This window comes from Eremothecium sinecaudum, chromosome V (assembly GCF_001548555.1).
Source record: "Eremothecium sinecaudum strain ATCC 58844 chromosome V, complete sequence".
Taxonomy (NCBI): Eukaryota; Fungi; Ascomycota; class Saccharomycetes; order Saccharomycetales; family Saccharomycetaceae; genus Eremothecium; species Eremothecium sinecaudum.
Genome location: NC_030896.1, coordinates 613,010 through 632,600, shown reverse-complemented (window position 1 = coordinate 632,600; position 19,591 = coordinate 613,010). Strand labels below are relative to the sequence as shown.

Below are 19,591 nucleotides of genomic sequence, written 5' to 3'. Positions count from 1 at the left end.
ATGTGATTCTTTAACTAACTTAACTGTTTTAGTGATAACTGGTAGAGAATATTAGACGCGAGAAGTCATATTATGTACTTACATGCTTCATCATACCTTTATCTTCTCCCCCTTCCATATGAAAACAATAGATAAGTAATAATACAAAAAAGCTAATCAATACTATATTGCTGCCATTCATACGCATTCTGATGATGCGGTATTAATCTTCTCCTCTTTTTAGTAGTTAATCATTATCACAAACTTGCATAAATGTCATCGTAGTGGGTGAATATGAACCCAATTAAATAATTTCTTTCTTTCATATCTGTTATGTCCTTTTCACCACTGTAGTCTCTGATTAAACTTGGCGTAAAGACAAGGGATAAATTATTCAAGTTCATTAGATTCAGATCCTGATATTTTGCAATGAGGTTAATATGTTGACAAAGCGCTTTTAAAACTGATAAGTGTTCAGTTGGTAGCAGTCGAAGTAGGCTAGCAAGTTTAGTGACAATCGATGGATAGACTTGGCTATTTTTTGCGGATTTTAATGATAAAGTAGAGCATAACTTTTCCTCGCGAACAAGCTGCATTAGAGGCTCATAAACCTGAAAGGTGAGTATTGGGTCAGGAAGCTTTCTTAAATAACGCTTCAGGACGCTAGTTACAGCGTGTATGTCTTGATTTAGAAATTCATATAAGCGCTCGGAGATTTGGCTGTCTGATTTCCATTGAATAAATTCATTTTCTATTTGTTCGATTAGTACCTGGGATCCGGATTTCCTGTATATGCCTTCACTAGTTATGTGATCCATACTTGCTTCTATATGGGCAATACATGTCGAGAGGATCATTGGTAGCTCATTGCCTTCGTATGCTACCCTCAGGACCAAAGTGGATCTGTATAGATCGGCGCCAGGGTTTACTGAAATTAATTTCCAATCTTCGAATTCGTTCGGATTCTGGAGGATGGGGTGTGAAATATTTCCAAAGGGTGAAGAGTTTGAACTTCCGTTTTGGCCTGAACCTGAAGCAGCACTATTGTTGTTCGAATGACCGGAGTGGGTTGGTTTGCCGCTGAAGAGTTTCCAGAATCTTGGCTTTGTACTGGAGGTGGTTGATGTCACAACTTGCTTAATAGCTACCTGAGTCTCGTCCATCTCTTCAGAAAGGTTTGATTGGTATTCTCTGCGCTCCATTCTAAGCATATCAACCTGGTATTGGAGTTCCTCCTTGGTCTTCCTTAGCTGGTCAATCTGAGATAATAATTGGTTCTTTGTGTTCTGAAGTTCACCCGTTACCATTCTCAACTGACGAAGTGTAAGCTCTTCGTTTATTAGGTCCCTTTTAAAGAATTCATCGTTTGTAGGAGTTTTGTCATCATTATACTCGTCCTTAGATGATGCTTTATTAATCATTGGTAAGTGATGTGTGCTTAATGGTGGTGTCATATTGACAGCAACACGAGATGCGCTTGCAAATCCACTTCGAGACCTGCTGTGGCCAAATGACTGCTTGCTAGAGGATTTCGGAGATATTTGACTGTAGATAGTGGAATCACTTTGCCCACGACCATGGGGATTGCTTAATTTACGACCGTTGCTAGAACCTCCCAGGAAATTAAAGTCTTGCTGCTGGTTCCTGAATGTAACGCCCCAACCTGTATGTGTATCTATGTTAGAATCGATTTGCTGGTTTTTGTTAGGTGTGCTAGACTTTTTACTGTGGATAAGATTAGCAACCTTATTTCGAACGGACCCAGACCTTGTTACCGAGCTTTTCCCACTAGTGCTTCCTTGGTTTGATGGTGATTTAGAATATTTTGGATCCAGAGATTGGCTTGAAGTCGAGTTTTGTATGGAACTGGCTTGAGAACTTGCAGTGCTGGTTGGACCGTCATACTTGGCAAAAACTGAGAGACTGGAGGGTTTGCTTCGCCTTCTTTCTTGATAGTCTAACTGAGATGGAGAAAGGTCGGCACCATCCAAAAATATTGGTGGTACGCTGTGTTTCCCTGAAGAGAGATGTAATCCATCATCTGGGGGAACTAATAAATCGCCAATAAACTCGCCGCTGTCAGACATAATGACACCCCGTCTATGTAATGGTGACTTTGACTGCAGTGGGTCCTCCTTGTTTCGTAGTGGTGTTTTATTGAGAAGAAAGTTACTTGCTAATTCGCCCTCAGACACGTTGTTTACATAATGTGGATCTGGATTTTCTTCCTTCGATAATGTCCTTTTCAATACTTCATCAACTGAATAGTGCCTTTGAAGCCCTTCCAGAGTATCAGTATTAAATTCTTGAGTGTATCCACCTGCGCCGTTAACTATTTTGTTGTTCTCAGCAAGAAGTCTTCTAGAAGATTCAGAAGTAAGGTATTGAGGTTCCCTTGAATTGAATTCCAGCGCATCTACTTCCAAGGTTTTATTATTAGTTTCATTAGTGTTATTGTCATTAATTTGTTGGATAAGAGTAGGGACATCAGCATCTCCGTTAACGGGGTCATCTTCGTCGTCCTCGAGAAACTGCGCAACCACGGACCATGAATTGGATTTGATCGAAGATACACGTTTGTGTTGATTTGGTTTGGATGAAATACCGGCATGTCTCTCATAGGTAACATTGCTATCCCTCCGTAAACTGTCTGCTGGACGTACCCTCTCTGCCTCATCAAATATGACGCTGCTGGTGAAACGAGACTCCTCAGTAGGTATTGGGGAGCTATTATCAGACATGTATGAGCTTTGGCCAATATCTTCGAAAGGTTCAGTAGCAGATTTAATAGATTTAGGAGAAAGGGGTGTTCCAGAAGTTTTTGTTGGATCACGAGAATCTTCTAAATCCGCCAAAGATTGCGGGGAAAGGTGTGCACCAGAAGAAGTCTTTGCCGGAGCCCGCGTAGTCTCAAAATCTGAAACAGCTGAAGAGGCAATTTGGGGAATTTTGGCCGGCACCGTAGGAAGTTCTTTCTGGAGGCGACGCTTTTTCTCCTCAGCGTTCTTACGCTTCGCTAACAGGCGTTCATGGCACGAAATACAGAATAACCCTCTTTTCGTCTTCGCGTACTTAAGGTCATCAATTTTCTTTCCACATTTACAACACTTGAAACAATCGGAACAGTAAGCTTCTTTGGAAGACGAAAGTATTATAGCTAGATCATCGATTTTCTTCCCACAACCCTTGCAGGAATCCGCACACTCAAAGCATATTAATGTACCTGTACCTAAAACCAGGAAATCAGAGTCGCATGTCAACTCTTTGTTGCACTTATAACACTTGAAACATTGGGTGTGCCATCTATCTCCTCCCAGTTCATAAGCATGTCCTGAGTTAATAGATAGACGACACCTTGTACAGCTAGGAGGCAGGACCTTAGTACCGCCACTCACAGTTGACAACACACTTCCACTTTGCGAAACCGACATGATTATAACACTGGATTAAATAGCTGACAAACTTCTTGTAAAGATAAAAATAGCGACTGTAAGCTGTCTTCACTATAATAAATGATCACTAGGCTTAATAATAATAATAAAACACCTTAAGGCCCGAGACCAACAACTTCAGGAACTTTAGCTGCTATCAATACAGATGCTTTCGGTTGTCTGTTATCTAACAGAACGTTTATTCTCTTAAAGCTCGTGAACAAATAGATTCGTATACGTGGAGAATGTTTGTAAAATATCTCACAACGAAGCTTATTAAAGCAAAGCCTACACAATAAGATATGTAGGATCAGTGGCTTCCGGTGAATATCTAATACGTTGAACGATGGAGCTGAGTAAGTAGATTGCGTAGTATATATATAGAATACATGAAATAAATAAATGAAATAAAAAAAGTGGTGAAAATGAATTCGATTTGGTTGAAATAGATTCGTGATTCAAAAGTACAATACAGAATAAACTCGACGCAGCTGAGAATGGGATTGACGCATCTTTAGTCACCGGTAATTCTTGAAAGAGGTATAGGTGGTTTTGTATTATTGATTATACCGGATATGGTAGGATAATGTGGGAGCCGTCGATAGTGTGTATTAGTGATCAGTCTCAACGCGTTAAGAAGGCACACAGATGAAATCCTGCCCCTCACAACTTAACATTGTAATTAAGTTATTTGTGATGCAGCAAATTTTACTGCAAGTCGTTTAGATAACCTACGTAAATGGGATTGTGTTCCCGTCGTAACTATATAGTGAGTGTGCGTAAGGCGATGAGCTGCATATGTGGTAAGTCACGTGCCATACTAGACGAAAGTATTTGAAGTCAGGCCGGAGATGAAGCATTCTTGAGATGATATAAGCAGAATATAGTTTCTGTTGAGCTGACGGCGCTGTTTCGGCATAAGATTATCATACTGCCCAGCCATCCATTTGGCCGTTTAAACATAACCATGTGACGCTCGTCTCGACGGTACGTTAATACGGCCGTTTGCATTGTGTCTCTTGTTACCCGGCTATACCGGGTAACAATTGGGATTATAAAATTAGTTGATAATAACGACTGGGACCAGGTAGAATACAATAATGCTGAAATGGAACGAGCAATACTGAGGTTGAAAGATGAGTGCCACGACCCAGGGTGCGACTACAACGTCGTCTTCTGCATTTCTCGCGAATATAATTGGAAAACCAGTAAATGTTAAATTGCATTCAGGCATGCTTTACCAAGGTACACTAGAATCTATTGATGGGTTCATGAATGTCGCGTTAATAGATGCGGTTGAATATTATGAGACTGAAAATAGCCATGTAATTCATAAGTATGACTCGGATATATTTCTGAGGGGTACACAGGTTATGTATATTAGTGAGTTGTAAGATATCAGCATGTATTTATATTGTACGTAGCTGGAATTAAGCCAAATTTTATACGAATCAGCGGAGCCTTCGTAAAGAGAATATCCTATTAATTGTATACTTATACGTTATATGTCAGCAGGACTATAAAATCCTGCAAGGGGGACCTGGAATTACTATTGTGCATCATGAACAATCACGAAAACAGTTGCATCGCGACGTGATAGCTAAAAAGTTGAACATTAAGCGTAATCAGTGCGCACCTTCTTCCTTGTGGTGTTTCAAATGGAAGTTGTATTCCATAGTGTAACCAATACCTAGGATCAGTAGAACAACGTGTACTAACGGCTTAGCAGAAGCGTTGTCACCCTCAAAATACTTTGTTCTGTATTTAGCAAACAAATTGGAAGGCTTACGAGCTGGGGCAGGTCCTGTAGGTAGAGTCTTGTAAAACTCTACGACATTGGCAATACGTTTAGCGCTGCCGGAGGAAGCTAAGTTCTGGGTAAGTTGTTAGTAAAAGAGAAATAAAATCAGGTTACCAGGCCATTTTAGACATTGTTACAATTCATTGGCATAGCAAAAGTATTCGTAGCACAATTACTCGTTACCTGGAAGTGTCAATAGGTTTAGGTAGCAAAATTCGACAAAAGGAAGCCTCATGCCAATTTATTAAAATATCATACCTTTGCAGAAACAATTTTTGGTGGAATTAAAGTGGATAAAGCACGCTTGGAAATCATGGTAATACTCTTCAACCAGTGACTAAAACTGCTGTACTTGTACTGTCTAATGCATATCTCTAGGAAGTTTAATTCAGCGAATTGAGTGGTGAGATTTCTCAATTCTCGTATAACACTATGTGAAAGACTGCTTTCTGATTGGACGGTGAACACTTACGTAATTTAATAACCTACTAACGCGCTTCTATACATTGAAAGTACTGTCTAAACTTTTAGCATCTCTTCAACGGTCTGAAGCTTCTGCCGTGGCTGACCATTGGAGGCGTTGTCTTTTTCTATAGCGTCTATCTTTAACCATGTGGCCCATGTTGTGTAGTTGAGACCAGTAAGGTTGACTTCAGTCGCAGTTCTTGGTTTCAGCGGCAGTTGAGATATATATTTCATGACAGCATCACCAACATTAAAAGAGTCCATCATTGTGGTCATAATGACACCATTGCCACCTTTCCTTATCCAGCCGCTAGTAAATAGACCTGGGATAACATTTCCACTCTTGTTAAGGACTTGACCGCCTGCATTGCACGCGACACGGTTGCGACTGAAATCGATGCCCAGATCCGAGTAATCTGGAAGCGGTTGCCCACGGTATCCTAGAGATGTTATCAGGAGATCTATCTCGTAACTTAACTCCTTGCTGTTGTTCGAAATAACTCTATTTTCTTTTGTAATTGTGTTCTCACAAAATGACAATGAAGTAATTAAACCGTTAGAACCGGTATTTATCGCTAATGGGGTTTTCAAATAATCAAGCACCCATCTCTTTGAGTATCCTTCTGAAGGAGGGGCATACTTAGTGAATGACTTCCCCTTACGTTCGTGGAAAGGCTTGAGGTACTGTTCACACATTTCAATTCGCCGCTTAATGCTTCGCTCCATGCCGGAGAGATCCCATTCGGACGGAGTGAAGAATTGAGGATCAATATACCCACGTATGCCATATTTCTCCAGTTCCCACAGTTCGCGAAGCTCCTTGTTGGTGAATTTGCTATGCAGAAAATCTCTTCTTGCAATGAGTCTTACTTCTTCGATTGGAGCCTGTTGTAATAGCCTTATTGCATTTTGATTGATATCGGTGTTACCCCATATTTCGTCAATATTAGATGTCAATAGTAATCTGGTAATATCAAGGGAAACGTTACCATTACCAATGATCCCCACCCTCCGAACTTTAGTCCAATCGAAGTCATTCAAACGAGATTCTTTCGCATAATGCGGGTGACTGTTGTACCAATTCACAAACTCACGGGAAGTGAAAACCCCGCTACTAGTTTCCTCCCCTGGTATACCAAGACGGTTATCCCCAGAACATCCGTAGCTTAGTATTGTAGCATCGAAATTGTCAATAATAGATTTAAGAGGTAAATCCCGTCCAACAGTAACGTTACCAATAAACCGGAACTGATGTTCACCTGGTTGGGTATCTCCGGCATAGCGGTTAGCTATAGCTGTAAACGTATCTTCACAGTTCTTGACTTCTGGATGATCCGGAGCTACTCCATACCTAGACAGACCAAACGGAGTAGGTAAGGCCTCCCACAGCCAGACATCTAAAGGAACTTGGCACTTACTTAGCAAATGATACGCAGTGTAAAATCCCGATGGGCCAGACCCTATAATTGAAATCCGCTTACGTTCAATGGCGCTTGAAGCAAATCTTCGGAGAATCATAGCATAAACCGTCTTTCTTCCCATTGATTCTTCTCTATTATATTGTGCCTTTGATGTTGAGTAAACCTTTTTTTTATAAAAAGGTCCTAAAATTAAAGAGTATTGATGTAAATGGAGAATGAGCTTCGAAAGATATCATCTTTCAGCTTAGCTACATTTGCCTCAATCAACCCCTAATACTAAAAACTAACTAACCATGGATTTTGAGAGATTTTTATTGTTCGGTGATTCCATTACTGAAATGGCTTTTAAATCCAAAATAGCCGGTGAAGACCACCCAGATGAGTTCACGGTTGGAGCTGGTCTGACTGATGTATATGCACGTAAAATGGATATTGTTTTGCGCGGTTTCAGCGGCTATAATTCCCGTTGGGCATTGAAGTTGTTACCTAGGATCCTAAGATCAGAAAGGAAGATTGCAATTGCTTATGTTTTCTTCGGTACTAACGATGCAGCTATCGGTGGAACTCAATCAGTTCCATTGGATGAATATAAGCATAATATGAGCAAGTTAGTTGAGATGCTTCAAGAAGTTGATGTCAAGGTTATACTAGTGTCACCAGCTTTACATGATGCCGAGAACCCTGAGATGCTCGCTGAAGAAGACAGTAGAAGCAATGAAAATAACAAACTTTACAGGGATGCCTTGCATGAAGTTGGCGACAAGTACGATACAGGATTTGTTGATTTGTATTCTGCGTTCCAAAGAGTTGGCTGTACAAAATGGCAAGAACTATTAAGTGACGGTATACACTTCACAGGAAAGGGTTATAAGGTGTTCTTCGATGAATTACTCTCTGTAATTGCTGACAAATATCCGGAATATCACCCAGATAACATGCCACGGATATGTCCAGACTGGACCGAGGTCTTAGCAGATGGTTCTAATTTATGAGAGAACATTATAAGCCCTTTCGTCGATTTTAAAGAACCATCAACAACCTAAAGATACCTGGCTTCCCTTGGCCATCTTTTACTTATGCTTTTTTAACTATGTAGTGTTCAGTAATGAACATTGAAGTTCATATTATTTAATACATCAAAAAGTTGAATCTCATCATCCTAACAACAGTTGAAAAATCTTAAGAAGCAGAACAACTTTAAAATCTCCTGACTCTGTTCATGTCGGACGATAAGCTGCCTCAAATAGACCTGGAGAAGGTTAAAATCTCTACAGATGGCTCTATGTCAGGAATGGCAAAAGGACTATTCCAACAAGTCATGGAAGGAAATCCATATTTCGCAGCTGGTGGAGGTTTAATGATACTGGGAACCTCCCTAGCTCTCATGCGTAGAGGTATTAACAGCGTTAGTAGACTTTTATATCATCAGATGTTGGTTGATCTGGAAATTCCTTCCAAGGATAAATCATATTTATGGTTTTTGCAATGGATGTCACAGCATCCATCTAGATCATCAAGACATCTTGCAGTGGAAACAAGTTACTTACAGCATAACAATGGCTCTGTAACAACAAAAATTGACTTCGTGCCAGGGCCAGGGAACCATCTTATTAGGTATAAGGGAGCTTTTATGCTTGTAAAGCGTGAAAGGTCAAACCAAATCGCTAATTTCTCAAATGGGACTCCATTCGAAACCGTGAAACTTACCACCCTCTATAGGGATAGGAGCCTATTTACTGAACTGCTTACTGAAGCCAAAACTTTAGCTGTGAAGGCGCAGACAGGTAAAACTGTCATATATACATCGTGGGCTAGCGAGTGGAGACCCTTTGGACAACCGAAGGCCAAAAGAATGCTCTCCAGTGTCATCTTTGATAAGGGAGTGAAAGAGTCAATTATTGCTGATGTTAAGGAGTTTCTGCAAAATGGACAATGGTATCACGAGCGTGGAATTCCATATAGAAGGGGCTATTTACTCTATGGGCCACCAGGCAGTGGAAAAACTAGTTTTATTCAGGCATTGGCTGGTGAACTAGACTATAATATATGCATCATGAACCTTGCAGATAGTAACCTCAGCGACGATAGACTCAATTATCTGATGAACAACCTACCAGAGAGAAGTATAGTGCTGCTCGAGGACATCGATGCTGCGTTTGTCAAGAGGACCAAGTCAGAAGAAGGCTTTATTAATGGTGTGACATTTAGTGGTCTTCTAAATGCGCTGGATGGTGTTGCTTCCAGTGAAGAGGTCATTACCTTCATGACTACAAACCATCCTGAGAAATTAGATCCTGCTGTTCTACGTCCAGGACGTATCGATTTCAAGGTCCACGTCGGTAACGCAACACCATACCAAATAGAACAAATATTCTTAAGATTTTATCCTGGGGAAACTGAACTATGCAAAATATTTGTGGAGGAAGCACTTGAGCTGCACATTCCGCTGTCGCCTGCCCAACTGCAGGGTCTATTTGTTTTCAACAAGAGCGATCCACACAGCGCCATAAAAATGGTGGGGACTCTTGCACACTCTGGTCCGGCTCTTTGGGACCATGGTTCAGCACAACAATTGTAAATAAATTTGCCTAATACATTGTAAATATCCTATACTATATATTTTCTCCAAATAAAGATGATGACGCCTCATCGAGGTGAGTTGCTAGTATTCTTTTACTACCATCCCGTTCTGCAAATTGTTTTGCCTCTTCGACTAGCAATACTAGCATTTCTTGATACATGCAGCCAAATAACATCTTCTCAGCATCCCCTCGTACCTTAATGTCAGGGTCCACTTCACTTATATGCTGCATGAGAAGCTTAGAGACAGCATTATTCATTAATTATGTAACAGGCCTGCTTCAAGCAGAATTGTATGAACGCTTTGAAAACTAGCTTCTAAAATGTATTATATGACCTTCAACTATATTGCAAAATATAAGACCATGTTATGGCTACCCGCTTTGACCTATCGTGTATTAGTGAAGTGTCGCGCTCGACGATTCTGTGTTACCCGGTATTGCTATTGCCACCTTAAATACGTGTTTAATAATGATATAGACGATAATGAGCCCTTCGAACTTGACCAAATAACAAGCTAAAAGTAGTTCAAGCATCGTAGTTAAAGGTAACAATGGTGATGATCTCGAATTTTCATACGGATCTAATACATGATGCTGTGCTAGATTACTACGGCAAGAGATTAGCTACTTGTTCTTCAGATAAGACAATTCAGATCTTTGAAGTTGAAGGCGATTCTCATAAGTTAGTTGAAACATTACATGGGCATGAAGGGCCTGTTTGGCAAGTTGATTGGGCCCATCCTAAGTTTGGTGTTATTTTGGCTTCTTGTTCTTATGATGGCAAGGTTTTAATCTGGAAAGAAGAAAACGGTAGATGGTCACAAATTGCCACCTATGAGGTTCACTCTGCTTCAGTGAATTCAATTAAATGGGCTCCACATGAATATGGCCCGTTGCTACTATGTGCATCTAGTGATGGAAAGTTTTCTGTTGTAGAATTTAAAGAAAACGGTACTACGTCTCCCATAATTATTGACGCTCACGCAATTGGCGTAAACTCTGCATGCTGGGCACCTGCAATTGTGGACGAAGATGGTCAACAACAACAATTACGGAGGATTGTCACAGGTGGTGCTGATAATCTAGTGAAGATCTGGAAATATAGCCCTGATTCTAACACTTATCTGTTAGAAGACACTTTGTCTGCTCACACTGACTGGGTTAGAGACGTTGCTTGGTCTCCTTCAGTCTTGCCTCGTACATATCTGGCCACAGTATCCCAGGATCGCACGTGTATCATTTGGACCCAAGAAAATAACCGTGGTCCATGGAAAAAGACTTATCTAAGGGAAGAGAAATTCCCAGATGTGTTGTGGAGAGCTAGCTGGTCATTGTCTGGCAACATATTAGCATTATCTGGTGGGGATAACAAGGTGACTTTGTGGAAGGAGAACTTGGAGGGCAAGTGGGAACCTGCAGGGGAAGTTGAGCAGTGAAAAATGCTCTTCCTTACAATTTTATCTGACTTTCTGTCTTAAACTCCCACAATGATTAATTAATTATATATACTATGAATAGTATTTATATTATGTATATCATAAAATCGACTGTGTATTACAATCTAATTATGTTTAGCAAACGCATAATACTTTGAGAGTATAATGCCAATGAGCTCGTTTGTCGAAGTGTGTACCTGTTGATGAACTGTAACTTCAACAAATATTCTAGCTATTTAGAGCTCTTGAATAACAGCTTCTATTAAAGATTCGACGTCAGTTGAAGCTTTGATACTGTTTTCCAACACCTCGTAGTGAGATGCCTTCCCACTAGACGAATAATCAGCGTTTGGCTCTGTTGCTTTAGTTGGCGGATCTAAAAGACAGTTATTGGTTATTAAGGACAGAGCCAGCACCCTCCAGCCACAATGTCTGGCAACAAGTACTTCTGGAATAGTGCTCATACCTACAGAGCAGCCACCCATGAGACGTAAAAGCCTAGATTCCGCGCGGCTCTCATAAGTGGGTCCAAAGACGTGGGCATACACACCTTCGTGTAGATTACGATTAATCTTAAGCTCCCTGTGCCTGCGGAATAGTAGTTGTCTCAATTCCAAATCATACGCATCGGTGGTAGCAAGAAATCTTGGTCCACATTCATCAAAATTTGGTCCGATAAGTGGGTTTGTTCCTGCCAAGCCTGGGAAATTAATGTGATCGTTAATACACATTATATCCCCCACATTAAAAGAAGGCTCTAATGAACCCGCGGCATTAGTGGTGATAAGGATATTCAATGTTGATATTCTATTCAAAACACGCAATAGGAATGTTGTTTCCTGTAATGTGTAGCCTTCATAACCATGCAATCTCCCTTTCATAAGTACAACTGGAACATCTTTCATGTAACCAAGCATTAACATACTTTGATGGCCTTTAACAGTGCCAGTCCTACATCCTGGAATCTTGTCAAAGGGAATTGAAAGCGGAGGAGGCGTTTGCTGTAATTTATCACATATTCCGCCTAATCCAGAACCACATACAATGAGAACTCTTGGGTGGAACGCAGCTTTAGTAAAATGGGCTTTTATGCTATCCTCGAGATGTTGGAATGCACTTTCGATCATAGCGCGGTACTCTGTAATGTCAAAGGATGTCATATTGTCTGACTATACGGTGGAACTGTCATGATTCGTTACTCCTCGATATAATTTACTTTTATATGTTTTTTATTTACGTTAAACGCGTGAAAGCGCACTAAATATTTTTGAAGTAATCCATTCAGTTGTACGAATATACATATATTCTATATGACTATGTTTATTCGTTTATTAACTTTAGGGACATTGGATCTTAGTAAGTCTCTTACCGCACTGGATGTGAAGTCCGAGGGAAGCTAAGAAGTTATCTTGGGAAGATTGGAAATATTCTGGGTATCGAGAGTAATGTATCGAAAATAATGCATCCAAAATGCTATTCTCCAGTTAGCATAGCGGTCAAAAACTCCCTGGATTGGGTAGCGTTGCTGCAGCAACTGAGGAAGGAACATAATAGATAGCTGCGCCAATTTTAAAGACGCTTATAGTTAAAAAGTATAAGCCTCCGTTGAATAAACACCGGCCTATATTGTAGTTCTGGAGAGAATTTTTGCTTTGTTGAATAACAGAGTTAGAAGACTCCAGTGGTATGGGTTGACCTTTGTTGTGTATCAATTTAATTTTCCTTTTTTTGATACGCTGTATACACAACGTTTTTGGAGTATAGAAACAAGTTAACGGATCATTATAACGGGTTCATTACCATGTTATGTCGTAAGGATAGTTATGCTATCTGGTAAAATAATAATAATAATAAAGCCTCATCAATGATGCATCTCGGTGGGGGCACTGCGGAAACAACAAAACCAATAAGTTATTGTACAGATGGCAATTAATGGCGCCATATAGATGATAAATTGTCGTGTATAGTATTCCCCTTTCTTTTCACAGTGCCAAATTCATTTGTGTCGCCCCGGCAAGATAAAATAAAAAAAAATTGTGGTTTTCTGATAATTCTAGGATACAAGGCTTGCTGGTGGAAAGACATGTAAAGTAAACCTTAGACCTCAGCCAGTTTTAATGGATAGGATCATTAGGTAAATGATAAAACAAAACAAAAAAAATAGTTTAGCACTAGTCGCTATCGACAACCAATAATTAATACTGTGGTTGGACATATTGTTGTGATGGAATTCCCTGCTGGTACATCTGAGCAGGATATGATTGTTGTCCAGGCTGTGGCTGTTGGATAAACTGCTGCTGCATTTGTTGAGGTGGGATTTGTTGCTGGACGGAGTTAGCGTACTGGTTGACTTGTGCTTGCATGGGTTGATGAGTGTTGTCTTGCAAAGATTCTATAGGGAATGGAACTGGGACAGCGGTACTATCCTCTGCAACATACAATGATTTGTCAATCTGTGCAGGGATAGCGGCAATTTCAGTGCCCAATTCTTGTTCAATCTTATACAAGTTAAATCTGTCGTTCCAGTTGATCAAATTAATAGCCAAACCTAAATGTCCAAATCTACCAGACCTACCAATACGATGGAGGTAAGTCTCAGCAGTCTTTGGAAAGTCAAAGTTGATAACTACGTTGACAGCCTGAATATCAATACCACGCGTCAACAAATCCGAGCAAACCAACGTACGAACCTTACCTTGGCGAAATTCATGGAAAACCTTGTTTCTCTCTGGTTGCTTCATTCTAGCGTGAGAATAATAACATGAATAACCCAAATCCGTAATTTTCTTCGCCAATAGCTCCACCCTGTTTGTAGAATTACAGAAGATAATAGCTTGGTTAATCTGCAACTTGCTAAACAATGTGTTTAAACAATGCAACTTTTGTCTCTCCTCTACAAACGCGTAGTACTGTGTAATACCCTTCAAAGTCAATTCATCCATCAGGTTGATCTCGTAGGGTTTGTTCAAATGTTTAACCATAAATTCCTTCACCGTAAGCGGAAATGTCGCACTGAACAATAGCGATTGGTGGCTAGAAGGTAGGAAAGATAGAATCTGCTCAATTAAAGACTTAAAATCACGACTTAACATTTTGTCCGCTTCGTCCATAATAAACAATGAGCACTCGCTCAGATCCGCAAGCTTACGGGAAGCCAAATCCAACACTCTACCAGGAGTTCCAACAAGAATATGAACGGGCTCATTTAATCTCATAATATCATCTCGCAAATTAGTCCCACCAGTGGTAACCATACATGACACCCCACAATGCTTACCCAGCGTACGCACTACCTGAGACATCTGTAGTGCCAGTTCTCTTGTTGGCACCATTATCAATGCCTGAATACTGTTTATCTTAGGCTTCACTAGCTCCAACGTTGGAATAACAAACGCTGCCGTTTTGCCAGTACCATTCTTGGCACGTGCCAAAATATCCCTTCTAGTTAACGCAATGGGAATCGCCTCCTCTTGAATCGGAGATGGCTTCTCAAATCCAGCTTCAAAGATCCCCATCAACAATTCACGCTTCAAATAAAAGTTTTCAAACGTGTTCCCCTTAGTATTCAACACATCATCAGTCTGGGGCCTCGTATCCTTCTTTGGGATGTTTAGCTGCTTCTTCCAATCGTCCTCACTCATTATGCGATTGTTATTTTAAAAAACTCCAATGGAGCAAAATTCTAAGTAAATACTGTGAATCGCCTATGCGGTATTAACTCTTGATATTATCTTTCGATATTACCACCTTAACTAACAGTTCTGTCTGCGCCGTTTTATAGGCCTTTAGCGTCCTTTTATTTATCCTTTTACTAGGTCTTTTGGTTTGCCACCCAAACAAAATTCCAAGAAAAATATTCCTCAAACAAGAAAAAAAATTTTCATAGGGTGCTGGTATTCGTATTTGGTGATTGTTGAGCCGGGTAACTTTTTAGCCGCCACACCCCCGACTCAAGGGCACGTATTATGTAACAAGCGTGATGTTTCAGTTTGTTTCTTTGTTCGGCGAAAGGAACACTATGAAACATAGAAAAGGATGGCTGGTCGAATTGTACTGGTCATTTTTGATGTTGTTGTAAGATCTCTATTTAGAATAGTGAGATAAGTGAGTTACGTTTAGTAATAAAAGCAGTAGGTGTTTATTGCACTATCGGGGAAGTAGGATTTTCCTGTGTATGTAAAGACAGTCGTTGTAAAAAACTAATAATGGCTATGTAGTGAGCTACAAAACTTTTTCTTGGGATCTGGATCTATACAAGGGTTTGAAGCACTTTGGTTGTGCTTTTCTGTTTTCGTTGATCCGAACTGTGAATCTGTCTTAGTTGGCAGTGTGTATGGGCAGAATAGGGACGCCAATGAATACGAAGACGTTTTACGTATGAACCAGCAAAATATCTTTCAGCCTAAGAGCCTAAAGAGAAAGAACCTCAAGAGGCTGCAGCTGGACCATGGGGGTGAGAGCTTTGCAGTTGGTGGATGTGATGGGGTTGGAGTTGTTAGTGGGGATAAGAAGAACGCCTTAGTTGGAAGTAAGGTCACATTACATATGAAGCGATTGAATAGGCCCTTAAGCCTGGACATTGAGCGCGCCAGTGTGAAGTCGAAGGTGGTAATTGCGCAACCAAGCCCAACTGCTTCTGAGCACTCTGTCAACAGTCTTAGTCCAGTCACTCCAGATCCTGTTAAATGTGCTATGTTAGATGAGAGCTTTGCGAATAATTTTTCTAGGTTATCGATATTCGAAGATGGAAAGAAGGACATACAGTTGGAGGACTTGGTACAGCTGGGCAAGATCGGTGCGGGGAACTCTGGGACCGTGGTGAAGACACTACATGTACCGGACTCACGGATCATTGCGAAGAAGTCGATTCCGGTGGAAAATAGTGAGCTTGTGAAAAACCAGCTTATGCGGGAACTCACCATCATGAAGAATGTTAAGGAACACGATAATATTGTGGGATTCTATGGCGCTTATTATACCTCGATTACGAATCATGAAATTATTATTTTAATGGAATACATGGATTGTGGGTCTCTTGACAAGATCTCAGGGACGTATAAACGAGCTTGCAATAGAAATAAGGAACCCATCAATTACTCTACTTCTTGGTTCACAGAGTTATCTCTTTCGAAAATCTCGTATGCGATTCTAAAGGGTCTATCATACTTACACCGAGAATACAAGATTATACATAGAGACATCAAGCCTTCCAATATTTTGATCAATTCTAAAGGTTGTGTAAAAATCTGTGATTTTGGCGTCTCCAAGAAGATGATTGATTCAATTGCAGACACATTTGTTGGGACTTCTACTTATATGTCACCAGAGCGTATCCAAGGGAGCTGTTATTCTACGAAAGGTGATGTTTGGTCTTTGGGACTGATGATAATAGAATTAGTAACAGGAGAGTTTCCGTTAGGCGGACATAACGATACACCAGAGGGTATTCTGGATTTACTACAGCGTATAGTGAACGAAAGTCCACCATCGTTGCCTGCTAGTGCTGGTCTATCCGCGGATATCATTGATTTCGTTAATTGTTGCTGTGTAAAGGACGAAAGGAACCGATCCTCGTTGACGGAACTTATGAAGCATAATTATATTATGAAATATACGAATAACAGTGACTATCAAAGGAAATTTAGACGTTGGTGTAAAAAGATCAAGAAGATGATTAAAGAAGATAAGATGTATCAACGAGAGGAGATCGAGAAAGCCAAGATAGTAAATAGGCAGCTAGAGAGGTCTGCCCAGGCAGCGGCAGCTGCGCGATGTGGTGGTCGATAACCTTTTTCTTAGCCACAATTAGATAGTACATATAAAATAAAAATTGTAAATTTAGCTGTAATATTCTTGTTTTAAGGTCATAAACGTTTAATAAGAGATAGCATCCACAAAGGTGTGATCAGAAAATTATTAACCTTAAATACGTTCTTAGAATATTTGATATTACTACTAACTTTCAAAGGATACTGGTTTGTAGACTTTACTTTTGTTCCAAAGCCAGCCTTCCGTTCCTCTAATAAGTCCTAACATAATTAAAGAACCACCAATACCCTTTACAGAGTACTGCCACCACTTTGGATTTTGTTTGGCAAATGTTTCTGGCGATATGCCCTTAGCTCGATCTTTTGCATTATACTCAAAGGCTCTGCCACTGAGAAGGTACGCACCAAACCCCAATGAGAAAGCGGTACTCATAACTTGGCATGGTAAGCAGTCTCCCGCTTCTTCATTGGAGATATCACGTGGTGGCGGAGGGTTTATAATGGATAGAATGTTGCTATTACTACTCATTATCCTAGATATAAGTTCACAACTCTATGGTCCTACGTGGTAGATAGAGCATTGGTGCTGTAGATTTTGACGCAATGAGCTTACTGAAAAATGCACCGAATAACGCAAGTCGCGTGCATTTAAAGCAAAGAAATAATGTGAGAAGGTCCAACGCATGTCAAAGGAGAGCGATTTCCGTCAACGGCGGAAGGAGAATATTAAGAGAAATAATGATTTGCTAAGGAAGCTCAATTTGGGTGGATTGGGTTTACAAATTAAACGCGAAGTAGGTGAAGACGTCAAACCTAAACCTAAAGTCGCTAAAAAGACTGCCGCCAAAAAGATTAAATCACCGAAACCACTTGCAGTTCCTACTCGGAGATCTAGGAGGTTGCAAGGTGTGAATGTAGACGAAGATGGTATCCCAAATGTTAACGATAATGAACTGAAGAAACTTTTAGGAAGTAATTCAACGTCATCTCAAACAGTAGATGATCTAAAGGAATTGATGAATACCCCAGTAGTAGGTGACATTAAATTAAGTGACCTAGTTAAAGCGGAGAATGAGGAGGATCTAATTAAAAAGTTCAGTGTCTTTGCAGATAAAGGGTTTTCTAGCGGTGACTTCTTTGAAGAATTGAAGGAGCATCAGCAGTTTTCTGAAGAGACGAAACAACTTCAATCAGACTTTGCTCTACGTCAATACGAAACCTTTGATCCCAAAGAAATCGCCGTTGGATATGAAAGGATTACAGCTATGTATTTTCATCCTTCGAGGGAGAAGAAGCTAATCGTTGGCGGAGACACCACCGGAACTGTGGGACTATGGAGCGTTACAGATGAGTTAGGAATTGGAAGTGAGGAAACTGGTCCGGATATTAGCAGGTTTAAACTTTTCACGAAAAACGTCTGTAAGGTTGAGACTTATCCTATGAACACAGGAAAATTGCTAGCAGCGTCGTACGATGGTTCATTGCGTTCAATTCAGTTAAATACTTTGAAAAGTGAAAGTATTGCTGTATTTCAGAATTCTTATGGGGAAGCATTAGGTATTAGTGATTGGCAATTCAGTTATGAACATCCAAACGTCTTGTATATGACGACACTGACAGGTGAATTTACTCAGTTTGACCTAAGGACAAAACCACAATCGTATAATCTTATGAGGCTATCTGACAAGAAAATTGGTTCCATGGCAATCAGTCCTAGCAATTCTTATCAAATTGCTACAGGTTCACTGGATCGGACTCTTAAATTATGGGATATAAGGAAAACGGTTAAGAAACCAGAATGGTCTCAATATGACGATTTTCCAAGTCATGATATCGTCTCGACTTACGAATCTCGGCTATCGATTTCAGCAGTCTCATATTCTCCAACTGCAGACACGTTAGTGTGTAATGGGTACGATAACACTATACGTCTCTTTGATGTGAGTTCTGTCTTAGAAGCAGAGTTGAAACCCAAGACCACTATTCAACATAATTGTAAAACAGGAAGATGGGTCAGTATATTAAAAGCAAAGTTCAAGCAAAATAAAAATGTTTTTGCAATTGCGAATATGAAGAGGGCGATTGATATCTACAATAATGCTGGAGAACAACTTACCTCTCTTCCTACTTCTACGGTGCCTGCCGTCTTAAGCTGGCATCCATTGGAGAATTGGATTACCGGTGGTAACAGTAGTGGAAAGGTTTTCCTTTTTACAGACGACATTAAAGATAAATAAATATAACTCTAACATTTGTATTGTAATACTGTAGCAGCTTATGACATGTACTGTAAACATCGTATTGGAATTTTAATTTTAACTACAGAAGGTAACATTAAATGGTAAAACTAGTTTGCACAAAAATGGAATTTAATGTCAAATGATTAATCTGATAACACTAGAAGCTCAAAGAGTTTCACTATATAAACTGAATTGACCTTTAAGCGGTTAATAGTCCTGTAACATTGTACATAATTTTAGGTTTATTTACTATAGAATCCATTATTATAAAGAGGAGAAACGTTAATAGCAATCACCATCCGTTAGAAATATCATGAATTGCTGAATAGGGAGCGTAAAGCTCAGGTTATGTTACTGTTTACTCTTTATATATATCTTTTTATGTTCGAATTCTCTTATGTACGCTGACATCCTAGCAGCAGAAACTGGTAAACATTCAAAAAAGGTAAACTGATATAAGTACAACCA

At 40.0% G+C, this 19,591-nt stretch overlaps 13 protein-coding genes across 13 annotated transcripts; 6 read left to right on the top strand and 7 right to left on the bottom strand.

The window, feature by feature from the left end:
- Positions 1–236: 236 nt before the first annotated feature.
- On the bottom strand, positions 237–3,410 carry RGA2 (GTPase-activating protein RGA2; the record flags this gene model as incomplete). The annotated part of the gene is made up of 1 exon (XM_018132466.1): positions 237–3,410. One exon carries the CDS (start codon positions 3,408–3,410, stop codon positions 237–239), a length of 3,174 nt encoding a protein of 1,057 aa, XP_017988253.1.
- Positions 3,411–4,546: 1,136 nt separating this feature from the next.
- Positions 4,547–4,804, top strand: LSM6 (U4/U6-U5 snRNP complex subunit LSM6; the record flags this gene model as incomplete). Its single annotated transcript, XM_018132467.1, has 1 exon — positions 4,547–4,804. One exon carries the CDS (start codon positions 4,547–4,549, stop codon positions 4,802–4,804), a length of 258 nt encoding a protein of 85 aa, XP_017988252.1.
- Positions 4,805–5,035: 231 nt separating this feature from the next.
- Positions 5,036–5,526, bottom strand: ATP17 (F1F0 ATP synthase subunit f; the record flags this gene model as incomplete). Its single annotated transcript, XM_018132468.1, has 2 exons — positions 5,036–5,284; positions 5,470–5,526. 2 exons carry the CDS (start codon positions 5,524–5,526, stop codon positions 5,036–5,038), a joined length of 306 nt encoding a protein of 101 aa, XP_017988251.1.
- A 204-nt stretch (positions 5,527–5,730) lies between these two features.
- On the bottom strand, positions 5,731–7,218 carry ARH1 (NADPH-adrenodoxin reductase; the record flags this gene model as incomplete). Its single annotated transcript, XM_018132469.1, has 1 exon — positions 5,731–7,218. One exon carries the CDS (start codon positions 7,216–7,218, stop codon positions 5,731–5,733), a length of 1,488 nt encoding a protein of 495 aa, XP_017988250.1.
- Positions 7,219–7,390: 172 nt separating this feature from the next.
- Positions 7,391–8,089, top strand: IAH1 (isoamyl acetate-hydrolyzing esterase; the record flags this gene model as incomplete). Its single annotated transcript, XM_018132470.1, has 1 exon — positions 7,391–8,089. One exon carries the CDS (start codon positions 7,391–7,393, stop codon positions 8,087–8,089), a length of 699 nt encoding a protein of 232 aa, XP_017988249.1.
- Positions 8,090–8,316: 227 nt separating this feature from the next.
- Positions 8,317–9,675, top strand: BCS1 (bifunctional AAA family ATPase chaperone/translocase BCS1; the record flags this gene model as incomplete). The annotated part of the gene is made up of 1 exon (XM_018132471.1): positions 8,317–9,675. The coding sequence occupies one exon, from the start codon at positions 8,317–8,319 to the stop codon at positions 9,673–9,675; it is 1,359 nt and encodes a 452-aa protein (XP_017988248.1).
- Positions 9,676–9,709: 34 nt separating this feature from the next.
- On the bottom strand, positions 9,710–9,937 carry AW171_hschr53186 (HEL029Wp; the record flags this gene model as incomplete). The annotated part of the gene is made up of 1 exon (XM_018132472.1): positions 9,710–9,937. The coding sequence occupies one exon, from the start codon at positions 9,935–9,937 to the stop codon at positions 9,710–9,712; it is 228 nt and encodes a 75-aa protein (XP_017988247.1).
- A 293-nt stretch (positions 9,938–10,230) lies between these two features.
- Positions 10,231–11,115, top strand: SEC13 (GTPase-activating protein SEC13; the record flags this gene model as incomplete). The annotated part of the gene is made up of 1 exon (XM_018132473.1): positions 10,231–11,115. One exon carries the CDS (start codon positions 10,231–10,233, stop codon positions 11,113–11,115), a length of 885 nt encoding a protein of 294 aa, XP_017988246.1.
- A 236-nt stretch (positions 11,116–11,351) lies between these two features.
- PNP1 (purine-nucleoside phosphorylase) lies at positions 11,352–12,275 on the bottom strand (the record flags this gene model as incomplete). The annotated part of the gene is made up of 1 exon (XM_018132474.1): positions 11,352–12,275. The coding sequence occupies one exon, from the start codon at positions 12,273–12,275 to the stop codon at positions 11,352–11,354; it is 924 nt and encodes a 307-aa protein (XP_017988245.1).
- A 1,035-nt stretch (positions 12,276–13,310) lies between these two features.
- On the bottom strand, positions 13,311–14,756 carry DHH1 (DExD/H-box ATP-dependent RNA helicase DHH1; the record flags this gene model as incomplete). The annotated part of the gene is made up of 1 exon (XM_018132475.1): positions 13,311–14,756. One exon carries the CDS (start codon positions 14,754–14,756, stop codon positions 13,311–13,313), a length of 1,446 nt encoding a protein of 481 aa, XP_017988244.1.
- A 736-nt stretch (positions 14,757–15,492) lies between these two features.
- STE7 (mitogen-activated protein kinase kinase STE7) lies at positions 15,493–16,902 on the top strand (the record flags this gene model as incomplete). Its single annotated transcript, XM_018132476.1, has 1 exon — positions 15,493–16,902. The coding sequence occupies one exon, from the start codon at positions 15,493–15,495 to the stop codon at positions 16,900–16,902; it is 1,410 nt and encodes a 469-aa protein (XP_017988243.1).
- A 168-nt stretch (positions 16,903–17,070) lies between these two features.
- Positions 17,071–17,412, bottom strand: DMO2 (Dmo2p; the record flags this gene model as incomplete). Its single annotated transcript, XM_018132477.1, has 1 exon — positions 17,071–17,412. The coding sequence occupies one exon, from the start codon at positions 17,410–17,412 to the stop codon at positions 17,071–17,073; it is 342 nt and encodes a 113-aa protein (XP_017988242.1).
- Positions 17,413–17,566: 154 nt separating this feature from the next.
- On the top strand, positions 17,567–19,120 carry CMR1 (Cmr1p; the record flags this gene model as incomplete). The annotated part of the gene is made up of 1 exon (XM_018132478.1): positions 17,567–19,120. The coding sequence occupies one exon, from the start codon at positions 17,567–17,569 to the stop codon at positions 19,118–19,120; it is 1,554 nt and encodes a 517-aa protein (XP_017988241.1).
- Between the last annotated feature and the right edge of the window lie 471 nt (positions 19,121–19,591).